The sequence below is a fragment of the Megascapheus bottae genome, chromosome 21 (genome assembly GCF_031878675.1).
Source record: "Megascapheus bottae isolate mThoBot1 chromosome 21, mThoBot2.hap1, whole genome shotgun sequence".
In the NCBI taxonomy this organism is placed as follows: Eukaryota; Metazoa; Chordata; class Mammalia; order Rodentia; family Geomyidae; genus Megascapheus; species Megascapheus bottae.
The window spans coordinates 3,079,717-3,099,693 of record NC_143529.1 but is presented as its reverse complement, the minus strand read 5'-3'; the positions used below and the strand labels follow the sequence as shown (position 1 = coordinate 3,099,693).

At 39.6% G+C, this 19,977-nt stretch overlaps 1 protein-coding gene across 4 annotated transcripts in view; it reads right to left on the bottom strand.

Annotated features, from left to right (window-relative positions):
- The window catches only part of Nab1 (NGFI-A binding protein 1), a 43,904-nt gene extending 25,570 nt beyond the window's left edge, over positions 1-18,334 (bottom strand). The window contains exons 1-2 of one of the 4 annotated variants that reach the window (XM_090354493.1): positions 18,091-18,334; positions 4,109-4,946 (exon numbers count right to left, since the gene is read on the bottom strand). In XM_090354493.1, coding sequence (XP_090210619.1) covers positions 4,109-4,927 — 819 coding nt within the window. In that variant the 5' untranslated portion in view covers positions 4,928-4,946; positions 18,091-18,334. Of the gene's footprint in view, positions 1-4,108; positions 4,947-12,598; positions 13,505-18,090 lie in introns of those variants that run through there. The other 3 variants (XM_090354492.1, XM_090354490.1, XM_090354491.1) reach the window with 3 other exon arrangements.
- Between the last annotated feature and the right edge of the window lie 1,643 nt (positions 18,335-19,977).

Sequence of the window (19,977 nt, the reverse complement as noted above, 5' to 3'; positions counted from 1 at the left end):
ACTAGCTCCAACACTATGTTAGCTTTTCCTAAAATGCCAATGTTCTAATTTCATGAAAATATAAAATAACAACATATTCTCACTTGCTGGCTTGTTTCCCCTACTTATTTTCATAGACCAAAATACCAAATTTCATCCACATCTTCACAGAAAAAATTCTTAAAGTGGCTTTATATGTAATAGAACTTATGATTGGCTTTAAGAAGTGAATTCAGTCGTTTTTATCTTCAGAAACAATGGTTAAATGACTACAAAAATTTTTCTTTACAGAAAAAATAATCAAACGATTAGAATTGTTAATTAAGTATTGTTGGTATAAAAAACACTGTGAATGCTATGAATGAGAAGCTCAAAAGAGGCAGTCAGGACTCCCTAGCACTCGGAAGAGTGAAGGACCTCTCAGTGAAAGTTAAAGTGCTGGGGAAGATATAACCTTAAAGTCTCAGTGAGCTGGAGAGTAGGGACAATGCAAACCAAAATGAATGAAGACAGTGTGTGTGTGTTTGTCTCTTTCTCTTTCTCTTGCTTATACTCCAGAGATTTATTAAAGTATTTTAGGATTCACTGGCCAGTCTATGCCATAGGTAATTAACTTTGCCATTGCAGCTTTAATACAACCTCAGATAGTACTGAAATAACTGAAATAGACAAAGCCTATGTTGTGATAAAAGTTTACTTTAAAAAAAAGGAGGTGGGCTAAGGTTGCCCTGATGATTATATTTTAGTATTGCTAAAAAATAAGTATCAGTAAACCTCAGCAAAGTTGATAAAGGGAGAGGAGAGATAAATATTCAAACATATTAGGTCTCACAAACAAGGCTGGGAATGTGGCTTAGTGATAGGGTGCCTACCTAGCATTCATGAAGCCCTTGGTCCCATTCCTCAGCACCACATAAAGAGAAAAAGCCAAGTGGTGCAGAGACTCAAGTGGTAGCGTGCCTGAGCACAGAGAGACTCAGAGACAGACCCCAGACTCTGAGTTCAAGCCCCAGGAACAGCAAAAAATAAATAAGTAAAAATAAAAAACTATAAACAATTTCATATCAATATATTTTAAAAGGAAATTTACAAGTGATTAAAAAAGAAATAGCCTTAACAGTCATATCATTTATTTTTCAAAATCAACCAAAGGAAATGTGCAGCATTTCTTTTCAAGTGTTAGGTGCTGAGAGCGATCCACTCAAAAAAGCTGAGAGTTCAGAATAAAAAGTATAACTTGCTAATAACAACGTGTCCGGGTTTGTGGGCTCCCACATTCTACATTCCTCTTCTCTCAAATGGTTGGATTTTTCTAAAAAAAAAAAAAATCTCAGTCTTGACTTCTCAATGCTACACATACAGTGGTAACGGATCTAAGCTTGGCAAGACTATTTATTGTATGGGCCTGGGTCCTTACCTTAGTAACCTACTTGCAGCTCAGTTCCTTCATTTTAAGTTCTCTATGAAACTGCTATTCCCAACTTTTTTTTTAACCTCTTGTCATTCACTAAGATCTAAGGCACACTACTTACCTAATTACCAACAACTATCTGCATGTGTACTTTTGAATATATTAAATATTCTGCCGTTTTGGAAATTCTAATCCATCTTAGCATCTTACCCATACCAACAATTTATGGTTCTAAGCTTATCATCCCCAACACACTCTTCAAGATCTAACTCCCATAAACTCCTCATGGTCTGACTCTTATAAACAAAACTACATGTAGTCAGCCTAAAAGTATCACTGATTCTTCAGCTTTAAAAACAAGGGTCTAACTCCTATAAATTCTTCATGGTCTGACTCTTATAAACAAAACTACATGTAGTCAGTCTAAAAGTATCACTGATTCTTCAGCTTTAAAAACAAAAGTGATGATTCATTCCCTATTTTTTTTACTGTACAGTGCAAAATACATTATAAAAAGACAAAATGTTTACAGGAAGAAAATGTACTTGTAAGGGTTGAAAAAAATTTCAGGTATAGAAAGCTTCTTGATTTTCATCTACTAGTGACCTACATATAAAAATGTGTCTTCACAGATGAAAAAAACAGTATCCATGTTTCTATAAAGAAAACTCTCACAACAGTTAGATTAAGCTGAGAGGTAATTAAGACATAGTTCCTTATTTGGAAGCTATTGATTAAACTAGTAGCATTCTTTAATCTCAGAAAATTTTTTAAATGAAGTCTTTCTCTGATTTAAATAGTTAAATGATGCACCATTCTCATAATACTTAAAAGATACATTTAACTAGTACTTTTAATTTTTTCAGTATTTCATAATGTTTTCCATTATCTTAAGGTACTAGTTTGAAGAAAGTTTCTTCATTCACAAACTTCTATATCTCAGCTTACTGGTGTTCACTTTGAGAGTCTCTGTATTTTGGGAAACCAATGATGGTCTCATTACTTAAATATTATCTGTACCTACATATCTAAAGAAGCAACAAAAGAAACTCTTAGCAAAAGCCAAGTGTAAGAATGATTCTTTTTGAATTAAAAAAAAGTCTAGGAATTTTTTTTTAGTCTAGGAATTTTTTAATAGCAAGATTGATTACATTTATTGAATCTTTAGAAACACACTCTGATAGAAATACAGGCCCTTTGACTCAACTTTTATGATTTATCTGCATGTTGGAAGAATTAACTGAAAACTAGGTTAAAGTATGATACTAAAATCATCAACATATTTCACCTTTTGTTTTCTATTAATGGCAGTCATCTTTTAGCCTTTTTCCTGGACTCGTCCATTGGCTAATTTTCATTATAATGCTAACCATACCTTCCAGATCTACTCATGGGTTCTTGTAATTATTATGTGGCAATAATGATACATGATAATTGCAAATGACACATACAAAACAGAACAAGTCAGAATTACTATGATTTAAGTGATTCTTGCTAGTCAGTTCTCTGAATTAAGCTATAGTATTCATATCTAAAATCATTTATTATAAAGACCAGATGGTGAAATTGCTGAAAACAATATTAATACATAAAATCTGATGATAGTCATTTAAAAAGTGAGGATTTTTCATGTTACAGTAGAAATATAGAAGAAAAGTTCTGGTGTTGAAATACTGCTTTCAACTTCAACATTTTTTCTGAGAATTTATTCCTTTCTTCTAAAATACATATGGACATAAAAAAAACTATCAAATGCTTTTTATTACTTCTGGAATGTACTTTCTAAGCACCTACTTGATACATTAGACTCAGGATACTTCTGGACATATACTTTCTAAGTACCTATAGGATACATTAGACTCAGGACAAAACATAAGACCGCAGAGAAACTGGAACTACACTGAAAGGGAGAGACCACAATACAAATAAATACAGTAAAGTTTCCCAGAGCTACTGTAATGAAAGTTTATAAGGGAATAAAAATTCCAATGACTTGGAAAGAAAGAGAACAGAAAACAATCTTACTTAACTTTAAAGATGATGGGGTAGCCAAATAAAGAAGAAACGATGTAAATTCAAAAGTTTATAAATTCATACACAAGGTATGCATACAACATATATAATAGGTATATATAAGCATACACATATATATAAAAAACTTACACAGAATGTTTCTGGATAATGATAAACTGACTTACAAGTGCAGAGGTTATGCTATCACTACTAAACTTCTGAAATTTCTTTTTCTTTTCTTTTTTATTTTTCTCCAGTAGCAAAATGATTGAGATCTTTTTAAAATAAAGTTTATTTTTAAGTAAATTTTATTTTATTGTCAAGTTAATGTGTAGAGTGGTTACAAGTACTATGTAAGGTAGTGAGTACAATACTTCCTGAACATTGTTACCCTTTTCTATGTTGTTCTCTCACTGTCCCTCTCCCTACCCCCTCTCAGGTTGTAAAGTTCATTTCCAACATATTCTTCTGACATTTTTTCTAAATCACTTTACCCTGCCTGTAGTTTCAAAACTCAAACTCATTTGAGTTCAATACAAAATAACCCTAACTCAATAAGCAGTCTCTTTCCACAAAGGAGTTGAAGTATAATTGTTTTTAAAATTGTTTACAGGAAGTGTATTTCCCTCCCTGCAAACTGCTATCAAACTTTAAGAAGTAGCAACATACTATATAAACAGAAAAAGAAAACATTTTTCTTCTTACCTCATGAAGTGTGAGGTGTTTTCCATCCTTTCTTTTTGAGTCAAATCTGCCATATATTGCACTGTATTTTCGAATTTCTTCCTCTTTGTGTGGATCATCATCACTCATCTCAAAGATGTGACCGATCATTTTGGCTAACTTCTTGTTAGTTTTTAGCAGCTCTTTGACTTCACTCATGTCACTTTTTGGCAGTGTGGGTGCCAATCTCTCTACACACTCAGCCACAGAGAGTGCAGCAGCAGCATCTAGCGCCTCACTGCTTTCCTTTGGGGAAGCTGGGGAGCCAAGGTCTGCTGGGGAGAGACTGTGCTCACTCTCAGTAGCATGGTGTCCTTGCCAGAGTCTGGACTCACCAACACTCTGCAATGCTAGGCTCCCTACCACATCTGATTTCCCCTGCCCTAGGCTCTGCACACAGGTGGTGGCAGCACATTTGGGGATTTTTAAATGAGGTTCCCGGGCATTGCTATTCCTTTCATAACTACTGCAGGATATTCCCAGCCATGTGGGAGATCCCTCCGGTAACTTATAGATAGGTATGCTACTGACAGGAAGGGAAGTCAGTGGCTGATTGAAAAGACCAGGGTTTGTAACCCAGTCTCTCAATGCCTTCTGTAGCCTTCTAACGTGAAGGGGCTTGCTAGCCATGCCCACCAGTGCCATGATTTCTAAAAATTCCTCTTCTCCAGCTTCACAGAGTTGCTGAACATCATCTCCACCTTGCTGGATAAAGGCATCAAAGTAAGAAAGCAGATTGGCTTTTTGAAGTATCCTATACAGTTGCAATTCCCCCAGGGTCCTGGGTAAGGCCGAGGCCATTACTGTGGATGGGTTTAACCTACAAAAACAACAGAAGAAAAACTCATTACATTTGCTTTAAACTTCTTAAACTAAATAGATTAGACACTATAGGATTTAGGAACACAGCAAAAGAAAAAAAAACAAGTAGTTGTTAAGGAAATATTCTTCCTCTACACATATTTCATGTCATTTTGAACTTCAAGTAATCCTAAACGTTGATAACTAAACTGAGCTATTTTGCCAACAGGAAAAAGCTAGTAAGAAATAAACTGAAGACCAAACCAAGGCCCACAGTGATCTACTTCCCATTATTTTAGCTATATACTTTTCTGGAGCAAAGATAATCAAAATTAGCAGGAATAAGAGGTATGTGTTATCATTCACTGCTTACTTGGTTCCATATGATATGAGAAACACTTTATACCACACTATGGTTAATCCTTACAACAATAGCCTACCACATGAAAAAAAAAACATTATCATGTAAGTAATTATATAAAGAAAAACTGGCAAGATATAATACAGATTTTCATGAGTTAAATTAATAAGTGACATATTTAGGAAAACTTCAGATTACTTAGGTGTAAATGGTAAGAAGAGGCTTATAGTTACCATTTTCTAAAACTTACTATGATTTTGGACTCTTAGATATGCAATTCCACAGAATTATGACAGTCATAAGATAGAAAAATAAAAAATATTTGTTTCCTTTAAAAGGACGTATGTCATTCAAATACAGCAAAGGTTAAAATGCGTACAAAGAACTGCCCTACATGTGGAATAACAGACTGAGTTCTAAGTATCTGTATCTATCAGGAATACAGATGCAGAATGAAATCTGGAATGCGGGCAAGCCCTCCACAGCAGTAGCAGAGAGAACAAGGCAAAGTCACAGAAGAAATACACTTCTAGAGTCCAAACAAGATAGAAAATCCTGTTTTAAAAGAGACCAAACAGATCCAGCAAAGTACTTGTTGACCTCTTCACAGCCTTTAAAAATTGTTTACAGTTGCCTGGAGACCTCCCACATACAAAGAAAAGTTGCCCAAATACTTCCATTTGAGAAAAACAAACTTGTTCTAATCAGTGCACCCCTCAGATTAAAATTACAGAAAGCCAGAAAAAATACACATATCAAAGAAAAGCAACAGACTCATTCTCAACTCAGTACAGAGCAACAGTCTACTGGAAGACAAAGGAAGCAGAACAATCCTGATAGCCAAAATATCACCACACTTAAACCTAGTTTTCAAATTCCACCAGCTAGAAAGCTACATGAGATTCTAACCTTGGTTATCCCAATCAAGAAGAATGAGTCTTCCTATCACTGTTAAACTAATTACAAGAAAGCTGTATCTACTGGAATCTTGAAATCATGTCATCTGGAATCTATTTTGCCCAAATAGTGCTATCACTTATGGCATTGATCATAGCCTGTTGACTTTCTAAGAGACACAACAAAGTAACTCTCAACGTTCAGAGAATCACCTCAGGTGCTTTTGAAAAAGGTTCCTAGGTCCCTAAGTTACGTTCAGTAAACTGCCAGAACTGGCACATAAAAGCAAACTATTCAAGATTTCCTACTTATGATATACACCAGGATATACAACATAAACTTGTTCAAACACTCTAGAAAGCAGTAAGGAGGTCCACAAAGATTCAACATGGGGATTCCCTATAACCCAGCAATTCCACTCCTGGGCATTTATCCAAATGACCACAAGCCAAGCCACACTAAAGCTACCAACCAGCACATCCATGTTCACTTGTCACATTATTTACCATAGCCAAGATATGAAATCAACCCAGATGCCCCTCAGTGGATGAATGAATCAAGAAATGGGCTACCTAAGGGATAACAACCAGGCCCAGGGGTAGGGCCATAGGCCTAGAGCTGAAGAGCTCAGGGATAATGCCCAGGCCTAGATCAAGCTCCATGACCCCCAAAAAAGAAAGAAATGAGGTGCCTACATACAATGGATTATTCTATGCTTCCATTAGAAAGAATGACATTGCCCCATTATTAAGAAAATGGAAAGACTTGAAAAAATAATATTAAGGGAAATAAGCCAGCCAGTAGTTTGGCCTAATGGTAGAATGCATACCTTAGCAGGCACAAAGCCCTGGGTTCAAGTCATCAGTAGCTTATACACAACAAAACCTAGAAGTGGTGCTTTGTCTCAAGTTATAGCCTTGAGCAAAAAAAGCTCAAGGACAGTGCCCAGGTACCAAATTCAAGCCCCAGGACTAGCAAAAAAAAAATTAATTAAAAAAAAGAGAAGGGGCCGAGAGTTTGGCCTAGTGGTAGAGTGCTTGCCTGGCATGCATGAAGACCCGGGCTCAATTCCTTGGTACCACATACTTGGAAAAAGCCAGAAGTGGTGCTGAGGCTCAAGCGGTAGAGTTCTAGCCTTGAGAAAAATCCAAGGACAGTGCTCAAGCCCTGAGTTTAAGCCCAGGACTGGCAAAAAAAAAAAAAAAAAAGTAAGCCAGACCCACAGAGACACAACTTGTATGGTTTCTCTCACTTGTAGTAATTAGAATGTGCCTATAAATTCTCAAGTAAACAAACACAATGGATGGTAAAACACAACAAATTTTACCTGGACATGATAAACTAATCAGAACTCTAAATATTCATACAGTGAGACCAAAGGAGGGTATTTTTGGCTCAATTATCTACGTGTATATGAATCCTCAGAGGCTGAGATCTGAGGATTGAGGTTCAAAGCCTAGCCAGGTACTGAAGTCCATGAGTCCAATTAATCACTAGAAAACATGAGACAAAAACAGGATAAGGGGTATCAAGCTTTAAGAAGTAATGTCCTCTAATGCTGATCTAAATGAACTCAAAGAAATGGAAACTAGAGGTTTTTGTTTTTATTTTGTTGTGGTAGTTCTGTTTCACATTTTGTCACTTTTTTATTCCTGTAATTTTTTTTTATAAATTGTAATGTATAGAGGGGTTACAGTTACATTCGCCAGATCATAGGTGAATTACTTCTCACACATCGATACCCCTTCTCATGTATTTGTCCCCATTTCCCTCCCCACATCCCACCTCTTCCCTTTCCTATTTCAAATAAAAAAAATAAATGTATATACAATATGACAGGTAACAAAATCAGATACTGTAACAATATACGATTAACCAAAGGGCAACAAAAGAGAAGAGAAATAACACAGTACACTAAGAATAACAGTACCTCACTTTGTTATCTGGTATATTGAATTTATTTGTATTTGGTTATTTGAAATTTGATAGGGAAGGGGGGAAAACCAAGACGGGGGGTGGGAGGGAGGGTAAAGGGTACCAAGACATGTAAAAGGGTATCAATGTATGTGAATTAATGCACCTTCTGATGCAAATATCATGTAACCCTTTTATTAATTATAATTTAAAAAAAGAACAACTGTCATACAAGATAAAGCTCTTATTTCCATACCCTGGAGATCCTTTCATTTAGCCTCATGTTATATGGCCTTAAGTATCTAGGTTTTACACTACTGTAATCCTCTGCTAAGAAAGTCCCAACTAGGTCTCCTTGGCACAGGTCCATACTTTCTTAATAAAGACCCAGAAACACAACAAATCAAAGATAGTTTGGACAAATGGGAATGCATTAAACTGCAGAGCTTCTGTATGGCAAAGGACATAGCTAGCAAGTTTATTAAATAGAAAGCCTACAGAGTGGGAGAAGATCTTCACTAACCAAAGCCTACAGAGTGGGAGAAGATCTTCACTAACCATACAACAGACAAAGGCCTCATATCTAAAATATAGCTATAGTTAAAAAAATTCAATCTCTTCAAAACAAATCTTCAAAGGAACAACCCTCCATTAAAAGATAGGCTAAAGACTTAGAGAGACTTCCCTGAAGAGGAAATAAGAATGGCCTATAAACAAATGAAGAAATGCTCGAATCTCTGGCCATAAAAAAAAAATTCAAATCAAAATAACTTTGAGATTCCACCTCACTCCAGTTAGAATGGCCATTCAAGAAATCTAATAACAACAAATGCTGGAGGGGATGTGGCCAGGAGGGATCACTAGTACACTGTTGGTGGGATTGCAAACTCGTTCAACAACTATGGAAAGCAGTATGGCGATTCCTCTAAAGACTAAACATTGAGCTCCTCTATGATCCAACAATTCCACTACTTGGCATTTATCCTAATGTCCAGAAATAAGAACATACTAGCGCCACTAGCACAATGATGTTCACTGCAGCACCATTTACCATAACAAAGATATGGAACCAACCCAGATGTCCCTCAGTATACAATTGGATCAAAATGTGGTATTTATACACAATGGAGCTCTATGCTGCATTAGAAAGAATGACATTGCCCCATCTGTCTTGGAAAAAAAACAAGTAAGCCAGACCCAAAGGAACATAGGCTCAATGGTTTCCCTCATATTCCTGTACTTTTTGTATTGTGTCTGTTTTGGAGAGGATAAGGGGAAGCACAGAAATGGTGAGACAAAAGGTAATCATTCAACAGTGATACACACTAGATGCTATGTTGAACATGAACTATACAAATTGTGTGGAAGGATGGTCAGGAAGGAAAAACTGAGGGAAGAGATGACACTGTTCAAAAAGAAATGTACTCATTACCTAATGTAACTGTAACCCCCTGTACATCACCTTTAGTACTAAAAAAAAACAAAAAACAAAAAACAAAGATTTCCTATTTAGGATACTGTGTACTCCAGACAACACACTCTACAGGTCTATGATTATCTTCATGCCCATACCACTCTTTCTTCTGTCTTGTAAATCACCTAAATGAGTACCTAACTTATCTTTACAATTCAAAAAAGAGTTAATCATCTAGTTGGACACTAGACACCAGAACATATCTCTTGAGAGTTACAAATCCAGCTTTTTCAGTCCCTCCTTCCCATCTACTTCTGTATCTCTGCCCCACCCACTGTTGTCTCTTTTAGGGTGCTATGGATTAATTCAGGGCTTTGTGCCAGGAGATACATTCTAACTAACTCCAAGTCTCTAAAAGCTACTGAATATAACAGAAAGGTTTCCAGAGAATGTTGGAGGTGAAAGAAATTTTCTTACCACACACTTAATGTACTCCTCCACATGCTTCAACTAGCATATAGAAATATACATATAGAAATATATATGCACATCATTTTCATAAAAGGACTGTAACTTTGTAAAATTTGTGGAATAATTAATCAACCACTGCATTTACTCTCTAGATCATGGAATACAGGTAACAGACTACTTAATTTTATGAACATTAGAAATATAAAGTATCTATCTCTATATATAGATAATGTGTGGATGTACAGAATAGAAACTTAAAAAAATTAAAATATCTAAATTATAGTCTTCTGAGATGAGGCAATGATTTTAGAAAATAATTTTTAAGCCTAATCCATTTCTCCCAAATTCTTATAGCGAAGCCCTCATAGACTAGTAAATGGTTATAAATTAAAAGGAATGTCAGGATTAAGTGTAAATTTTCAAAGTCAAGAAATAGGTGAAAGACAAAACAACTATTCAGAGTCTCAGGAGGCTTTCTCAAGGCTCACACTGCTAAGAAAAATTTCTCCCTAAAATTCTGCCTTACAAAGATATTTTTGTTTCCTTCAAATCTTGCTATAATAATTTAAATACCCATCACCTCATACACTAGCTTGATTTAGTATAAAAGAAAAATTTGGGGGATTTTTTGTTTTCACTAAATCTGTACCTATGTATGTTTCAACATGAAAGTCAGATTATATATACATATATATGTATATATATGTATATGTATATCTGTATGTGTATATATATATATATATACACACACACACTGGCAGCTTACAGTATACTAAGTCACTCATCTGAAAACTACTGTTACCTAACTTTTCCAATATATACTGAACACCATGCTGAGTCTGACCTTTTCATGAATTCCACAGTTGAGAAAAACCAGTTACTCATTCTGTGTCCAAAAGATAACCTGAGGCCTTGCTGTGCCTGTAGAGCAAACTTTTACTTACAACCCCTTAAATGTTTGTCACTGTCAGTATTAAGAAGAGAAACAAAAAGTAGATAAGCCCACTTGCTCTTTTTCACCGTTTTAAATGGTCTTAACTCCTCATAAAAGTAGCAAGTCATCTTACAAACTATTCTGAGTAAAATAAGAGTCTATATGACTTGAAAATCTGCTTGTTAGGTAAACCAATTTTTTTCTGACATTCTCCAAGCTGTGATGTGAGGATTTGCAGGCAGAGAGGCCTTTCATGGTATCTAAAAAGAAGACTCATTCCTCCAAACTAGCCTTGATCTCCAGTAACAGTGAGTTACCTACCACCACAGCCTTTCTCTATCAATCTCTCTACTGTATATCATTATTCTTTGAAATAAATGCTCTTCATTTGACTTTAGTAACGTCACACATTATTTTGGCTTTTTTCCTACTATATTCTCATTGCCAAATCTCTCTTCAGGTTTCTGTTTGCTTACTCTGTGTGGGACGAGTGTAGCAGCTAGAAAGCAAGGTTATTTCACTAGGTTGACCAGCTTGTCTCAAGTGATCCTCTACTCTTAAGTCTCCCAAGTACTAGGACAACATTCATGGGCTACCACATTTCGCTTCCAAGATTTCTTACTAAATTATTTTTATTTTTTTGTCAGTCATGGGGCTTGAACTGTGGGCCTGGATGCTATCCCTCAACTCTTCAGCTCAAGATTAACACTCTACTGCTTGAACCACAGCACCACTTCCGCTTTTCTGGTGGTTAACTGGAAAGAAGAGTCTCGTGGATTTTCATACCGGGCTGGCTTTGAACCCTGACCCTCAGATCTCAGTCTCCTGAGTAGCTAGGATTATAAGCATGAGCTGTTGGCACCAGGCTACTGATTTTCTACTCTGTCCATGTTATCATTTGATTATATCTTCTATTCTGAAACTTCAATTGTTTTATACTTTGTACTAATCAAACCATTCATTTAAAAAAAAAAGACCTTTGAAGTTCTGCAAGGTGTTCTCAAATCCAAATACAAACCAATCTCTAGTTATAATTGAGGGAAAAAGATGTCAGGTTTAAGATGTACTGTATATATAAACTGCTTTATTAAATGACAAACATTCTTTCACAAATCCTAAAATAATTGAGAGGGAAGGGGTGAGTTGGGAGAGGTGAGTGAGAATGTCCAAAGGGGTAACATTGGTCAAGACACACTATATTCATAAACTGCTTTGTTGAATGGAAACTCTTTTGTACAACTACTTAATTTTTTAATTAAAATGTAAATAAATACTTCTATTTAAAAAGAAATATAAACTGGTTTTGAAACTACAACTGATTATGTTATTTTGAAAATATTATGATTCTCAATGAACAATGTTAAAAGGGCCAGGTGTTTGGCCTAGAGGTAGAGTGCTTGCCTAGCATGCATGAAGACCCAGGTTCGATTCCTCGACACCACATACATAGGAAAAAGACAGAAGTGGTGCTGAGGCTAAAGTGGTAGAGCTCTAGCCTTGAGAAAGTTCAAGGACAGTGCTCAGGCCCTGAGCTCAAGTCCAGGACTGGCAAAAAAAAAAGTTATCCTCATACCTGAAAAGGTTAAGACTCATCAGCCCGAATTGCTCTCAACTATAATTCTGGCATTCTGAGGATTGTCAGGACTTCAAGTTTGACCTGTCCAAAAGAATGTGTATTACCTCATTTTCTTCTTGTCTTCCAGATTCCAATATACTCCTTGCAACCTCCTGGTCCTTTTAGTGTCAGTGCTCCATTTTCTGTTTCCTAGATTAAGGAAAGTCTGGATCCCATCTTTGTTTGCTCCTCCTCTTTGCTCAGATCTTCACATATCCTTAGGCCACACATTCCATCTTACCTAGCGCAGATGTACCTAATTCTGGTTTTCCTTGTTTCCTGACAAATGGGAAAGTGCTTCTTCACCTTGAATGTTTCCCATATTTCGATGCCAGCTTTACCTTCCTAAAGGATAGGCCTGGCTTTTCAATTCTTTGTGCAAATGTTCCCCTTTGTTTAGAGAAGGCAACCCAACTTCTCAAGTAGATCTCCCAGACCATACCTTTCAAAGTTCTCAGTTCCTTAACATGATCCTTCTTGCCAAACAAACCCACTGGGCATTCCTCAAAAAGTACCTTCCAATTTCCTGTCCTGTGTTAAGATATCCTCCCTCCCAGCTCTCACAGCCTTTTACATAAGGCCTTTTTGCCCACCTCCTTAACTGTTATTCTTTCCCTTCTTTGAATTCTGTAATTTGTTAAATTTATTTTGTTTTCGGGATAATATATGGGGGGGTTACAGTTACATCCATCAGGTAGTACGTACATTACTTCTGGCACATTGATACCCCTTCTTATGTTTTTGTACCAGTTTCCTTCCCCCATCTCTTCCCTATTTTAAACAAATAAATGTATCCTTAACTTCACTTTTCTTTTTCCCCCCACTTATTCCAATATGCAAATACAAGCTGATCTATAGATACTGAATAAAGATGTTCTTTCATGAAGACTTAGTTAAGAGGAAGGAGACAAAGAAGCAGACACTTAAGCACTGATAAATGCTAAGCAAGGTATTATGAAGAACTAAATAAAGATGACTTAACTTAGTTCTGCAAAACAAGTTATTACTAATTAGGTTAAAAGATAGAAATTAGGTCTCTTTAATCTTTTATTCTTATTTATTCCTAACAAAGTGTTATATGTAGAAAAATATCTCTATAAAGACTGTTTAGTGAAAGAAATTTTATGCATCAGAATCTGATCAAAAGCTTTTCAGATTTTAGAAAGGACACCTCTGGATAAGTTGGTGTCCCAATGGAATAGCCAGCACAGTCTGCTTCATCATGTTGCTTTATCTCCAATCCTTTTCAGTCCTGTGACCTCAGTGTGTCCAGAGAGGACATGGTAAATCAGAATATGGCTATTTTTTCCAAGCAATCAAAGGATATGCTCTTGCAAGTAAATATACATGTGTATTATATGCATACAACATACCCAGGATAAATACAACCTTATTTGTATATGTTATGTAACCAAATATAACAGTTCGAATTATAACATCGATGTGTGAGTTCACCCATGACAGCAATATTTTTAAAAATTCAAGCTCAACAAGAACGCTAGACTCCTTTTTTCTGATGTTCCTAGGTGTCACACTATCATCTACAAACAATATCAACCTCAACATTACATTCGAATGGATTCATAATCACTATTCTTAGATAGCTCCCCCCATGTTATAGAAATTGCTACTACATAAACATATACATTTAGTGCGTACTATGTGTGCATGCACGTCTACAGACCCACACACACACATTTTTATGAAGTGTGTACATTCCTAGGAAGAGATAATTCTTCAATGAGTAGATAAAAACTAAAAGCAAAATCCCAATAAGGTCTGACTTATTTATGTAGAGGACAAATTTCTTCCTCCCAACATAGCCTGTAATTTTTACTTTAAAATTCTTTGAGCTAAGAGCAACCCCTTGCAGACATAAAAAAGCTTGGTTAAACTTCGAGCCATTTACAGATTAAGATGAATTAGTTCCACTAAGATTGTTTTTCTCAACATCTACATGAGATTTGCTGCATACTTCAAGGGAATAAAGGCTCGAATGGGAAATGGGGACAAAAGGAAATTGTAAATCTGCGGACAAAAACTACATTTAAAGACTACTATGTCTAGGAACGTGTCACTTGAAAGTAAAGAAATCTGTTGGAAGGGTTAAATGGATGTACTGAAGGTTGCAACTGAAAAGTTTTTTGAAAAATTTTTGGCTCAGGGAAGGATAAGCTTCTAGGAAATGAATTCTTTTTAAATTTCCCACTTGTTCTATTACTAAGTCTAACAGAATAACTCATACTATTGTACAAGTTATTGAACATGTCACATCAGAAGGAAATTTGCATTTAATACAATAACTACTATTCTTCTACTACACAAAAAGTGATTAAATGTAGTTCAGTTATATTTCATGAGTTACTTAAGATGGCAGGGTTGGCCTAGATATTAATTCCTGTGTGTTTAAAGTTCCAAGAGAGGTACACTTAGCAGGAGGCATGCAGTGACATATTTTTCTTTTTCTTTCTTTGTGTTGGAGATTGAATCCAGGGGCCTCAGGAAGTTAAATACATGCTCTACTATTGAGCTAGACCTCCAGTCCCATAGTAATGTATATTAAGTCAAGAACATTTTAGGTCTTATTACCCTCATGGATATGAATTTAAACATATACCTTCTAATAAATTAATAGTAATTTGAGAAGCTTAAAATGTTGAACGCCTATTGATTCTTTTCTGAATATAGCTGGAAAAAATGTAGAGACCCTCTTAAAATGTATTCAAAGTATTCAGCTGAAAAGTATACTTAGTCAAAGTATTCAATATTTAGAAAAGGGTAAATCAGATCCACTGGCTGTTAACAACACTATGCATTAATTTAATACCAATATGCACAAACTAGCATTTCAAGTAATGGCTAGAAATTGCTCAAACATTCAAAAGTCAAGTTGCTCAACAATCATTAAGAGCACTGAATACAATGTATAAAGTTTATCTTTTCAAAAGTTTCTCTGTAAGAATTAACATACCATGAAAATTAATGTGCAGCCCCCTAAATACAATGTTTTGAAAAATGACAAACTATTTGAAAACTTAATGGTATGTTTTAGCTGTGAGAATTCTCGCAAGGATTAATGCCCCCCCACCACACATACATCAACTTTTTAGAATTTCCCACATGCTCTATTATTAAGTTTAGGGGAATAAGTCATATTATTGTACAAGTTATTGAACGCGTCACAGTAGAATTGAAATTTGCATTTAATATAGTAACTGTATTACTCTTCCTTCCACTATTCAAAAGTAGCAGCTCACATAAAAATAAATCCAAACCAAAGGAGCTACACAAACCATATAAGATGCTCACATATAGTTTAAACAATTCCATAATAAAACTGCACAGACAAGATGATTACACATTCGCATGATCTTACACTGTCAAATGGTCACTTCTATGAAAGTAACACAAGCATATGGTGGGTTCTATGATATCCAAAATGGAGTTTCATACATAATGGTACATTTTAGGCTTTTTCATTTCTTAAAAGAGTACACAAATGGCAACAACAACAAATAACAAAAATGACAACAAAAGCTTATGACTGGTTTATTACAATGAACTAGATGAGCCCTAAGTTTTAGGAAACAGTGTAAGTTATAGACACAAAAATCTGACATACTGCACTTCTATCCAACCTTGATTTATATTAAAAGTTCATGCATCAAATTTCTAAAAATTTTCCCCCAAGGCTTTCACATTGCAAATCCCAAAAGCCTTCAGTGATAAATCAGCATGTTTTTTAAAAGGACTAAATAACAAGAATTAAAACCTGTTCTTTCTTATAATGCAATGGATGCTATTTACTAGTCATAAGAAAGGAAATGTTTAAGTTTAGCTAATATTATATAACTGCTAATTTTGATATGAGAAAATATTGGACATATGAACTTGTATCCACAGGCAAATTCACTAAATTTCTCTCCATCAGCTAGAGTATTCCTAAGGACTTTGCCATCTAAATTACACCCCTTAATAAGCAGATGAAAAAAAAATCGACACTGCCTGCTCTTATACAGATGTAGTCACACACAAAAACAGATTACCAGAGTCAGAAAAATTCGTTTCCAATAATGTGATGACACATGAGCTTTAGTGGAAGAAGGTAAACATTTAAAAAAAAAAAGTATCTTCCAAAGATTTCTTGAAATTACTGTCACTGAAGACCTTAATGTTCCAATATCTAAATCCAAAACAGAACTAAGGAAGGCTGACCTGGCAGGCAAATTCAAATTTTCTTGAATATCTAAATGCAAGGGAAAAGAAAGGACATTTGTAAATCTCACAGCCACTTTTGCTGGCAGTTTGACTGGATCGGAAGCAGCTATTTCAAGTCATCAGAAAGACAACCCACCCAGAACACAACTGCAAATCCTAGGATATCCTATCTCCCCAACATTCTTGAGACCCGCAGATAACATAGGAACACCACAATCGGTTATGTTATAAATGGGGGAAACCCCCAAACCTCAGAAAGTGAGAACCTAGGAAGGTAATTAATTCCGTGTGTGTACACTTTTCTAACAAAACAGCTAAGCAATTCGTATGTGACTAATGTATTTTACATTCGGTTCTTCTGCTCCTATACAATCTAGTATTATCTACTAAAACTGCCCAAATATTTTTTTAAACAAAATCTGAGCATTCCCTCCCCCCCCCACACACACACACCCTGATCTTTGCACTCCTTTCGAGTTGGCCGACACGTCATTGGCAAACTAACTGGTAGTGTGACAAGTTACTACCAACCGGCTCTTTGGGATGAAATGGTAAATTAACGGTCACCCCCCAAATGTTCCCCAGCGGCCCGGTATCTCACAGGGACCTAAAAGACGAACACAGGCCAATCCACGATCCTTCTGGATCACCTGCTGCGAAACTTGCTCTGCAGAATCTCCAAGTCTACTCTTCTACCCCCCCCCCCCAAAATGCTGCAACGTTCAGACTGAGAGCCATAAGTCTCCTAGCTCGTGCACCCCGACAAATCACAAGTATGTGATACTATTTCAACCTCGCCCCGACACCCCCGGGCTTCCCGATCCCACACGCACGTCTGCCTGCCCACTGGGCCTCAAAGGCAACAATGAGAGAGACACTCGGGCTTCCCTGCCTGCGCCTCGGTGGTGCCAAGTTTCTGAAAGCCCCACTTCCAGGCAAAACTCTCCCTCCACTTGGAGGAAGAAAACTAGGCTCGGGAGGGGAGGACGCGGGGGAAGACAGTTGAGATGCGGCGGCCGCACTTTGCTGAAGTAAACAAACGGGGCGATCCTGCCGCCTCCCCTCGCCCCACCCCCCAGCCCGGCCACAGCGGCTCCCACGCTCCGGGGCCACCGCCCGGTCCCCGAGGGCGCCCTCCACGACCCCGGCCCGTTAGGAGAGTGGACGCGGCCGCGCCCCCGCCACGCCGCGCCCCGCGGGGGTCGCCCACTCCGGCCCGAGGCCGCCCTCGCCTCCCGGCGGCCGCCGCGTGGGGCCCGCCGCTCCCGCCTCCCCGGACGCCGCCCCCGGGTGCCCGCGCGGCCCGGGAGTCGCCGCCGTCGGCGGCTGAGGTACGTACCCGGCCGGCGGCTGCAGCGGTCTGAGCGCGCGCTCCCCGAGGACTGCTCAGCCCCAACTCCGAAGTGGCGGCCCCCGGCTCTCCCTCCTCAGGCGGCTGCGGCGGCCGGGACGCCCCCGCTCCCATCGAGGGGGGGGAAGGGAACGCGGTGGGCGCGCTCTCCCGGTCCTCCCCCCACTCCTCCAACACCACCCGAGGCTGGGACCCGCCCGCCCCGACGGCGCTCGCGCGGGGCCGCGGCGGGGACGGCGGCAGCTGCTGGCTGGCTGGGGCGCGCGGGCGGCGGCGGCGGCGACACCTCCCCCGCCGCGTCCTCCCTCCGCGCGGCCCTCACCCCGCCCCCGGCGCGCGCGCAGCCCCCGCCGCCTCCCCGCCGGTCCGCCTCCGCCTCCCCCCCCACCCCGCCCTCCCGCGCTGTCACGCTGGGAGATTCCGCGCTTGCTACAGTCGCCGCGCCGGCTCCCGCCCCCGCGCGGCCGAGTGACGCAACCCCTGCGTGGGCCGCCGCGGGCGGGAGCGCGGGCGGGGGCGCAGCCGCCGGGTTCGGCCTCCCCACCGCCCCCTCCCTCCTTCCCTCCCTCCCCGGAATCCGGAGCGCGGCCCATTCACACGGCAGCTGGGAGGAACCAAGTGGGCGCCCGGAGGGGGCGGCTCCCGTGAGTCCCGCGGGGCGCCGGGGCGGAGGCGGGGTGCAGCGGCCGCCGCCGGGGCCTGCTTCCCCGCCGGGGACGGCGCCGGGCCGGGCGGGCCGCTGAGATCCAAGCGGGAGTGTGCGTCATGTCCCCCAGTACAATATTTCCAAGGGCAGCCCCCGGGAGCCGGCCGGACTTGAGGGTCGTGGTGGGGAGGAGGGAGGACGGGGAAGGAAAGACGAGGCGTCCGCCCCGCGGGGCAGGGCTGCAGGTGGGCCGGCCAGGGGGGGCAGGGTGCTGCGGGGCCTGGCGTCCGGCGGGAAGTCGCTGTCCGCGCACCGGGGACGAGCGCACGGAGCAGGGGCGGCGGCAGGTGCCTGGCGCGGGGAGGGCGCGGGTTCCCGGGGAGCCTGCCTAGCCCACCGCGCCCTCTGCCCGCCTGCCGCCTAGGCTTCGAAGAGGAGGGCGGGGAGGAGGAGCGGGGGGGGGGGAACCACCAGACCTGAGAGACAGCTCTCAGGCCTGATGGCCCTCAAGGTCGTCGAATTCCAACCTTGTCGCCTTCTCCACATCCGCCTGTTATTTTACTAGTGAATGTTTTCTATTCAACCTGGTGTACCAGAAAAACACAACAAAAAACCGGTGCGGGTACCGACTGCCTCGGTGTATGCCAAAATGAGTTCCCAAGGCACAATATAGATTTTTGTTCTCCAGCCTGGCTTGCAGAAACTTTTCTAGCCAGAGAAAGTATCAAAGCACCTCCATAAATGTTCTTGAGCTATTGCCAGAAATCTAGGGGAAAAGTCTTAAAATCTGGTTTGCCTTCTTTGATAATTTATTTTTTTTTAAAGAAAAGGAAATCTGTTTTAATGTTGTGTTCCTAAAGCATTGAGGACATTAATACAGAACCACGGCAATACAGGTAGACTCCGGTTTCAATATACATAATAAAACCCCAGTTTTATATAGGAGGGCGTTTCCACATTCTGGCTGTCCTCCCAGAGTGTGCTACTTTGCTGATGGGGCTACAAGGCATTCTTTGAGATGAGAAATTCTTCACACAGCATCTTTATGTTGCAGCTGGGGATGATTTTGAAAGAAAAAGACGTCATTAAAGCCCTGGGCCTCCCCCCCCCCCCCCATGCACACACACACACCTTTTCTTCTTGCAAAAGCAATCAGGAATGAGTAATGTCACAATGGAGAATAATCTTTGGGATTAAGGTTGAGTCTCTTAAGAGTTGGTGACAAGGTC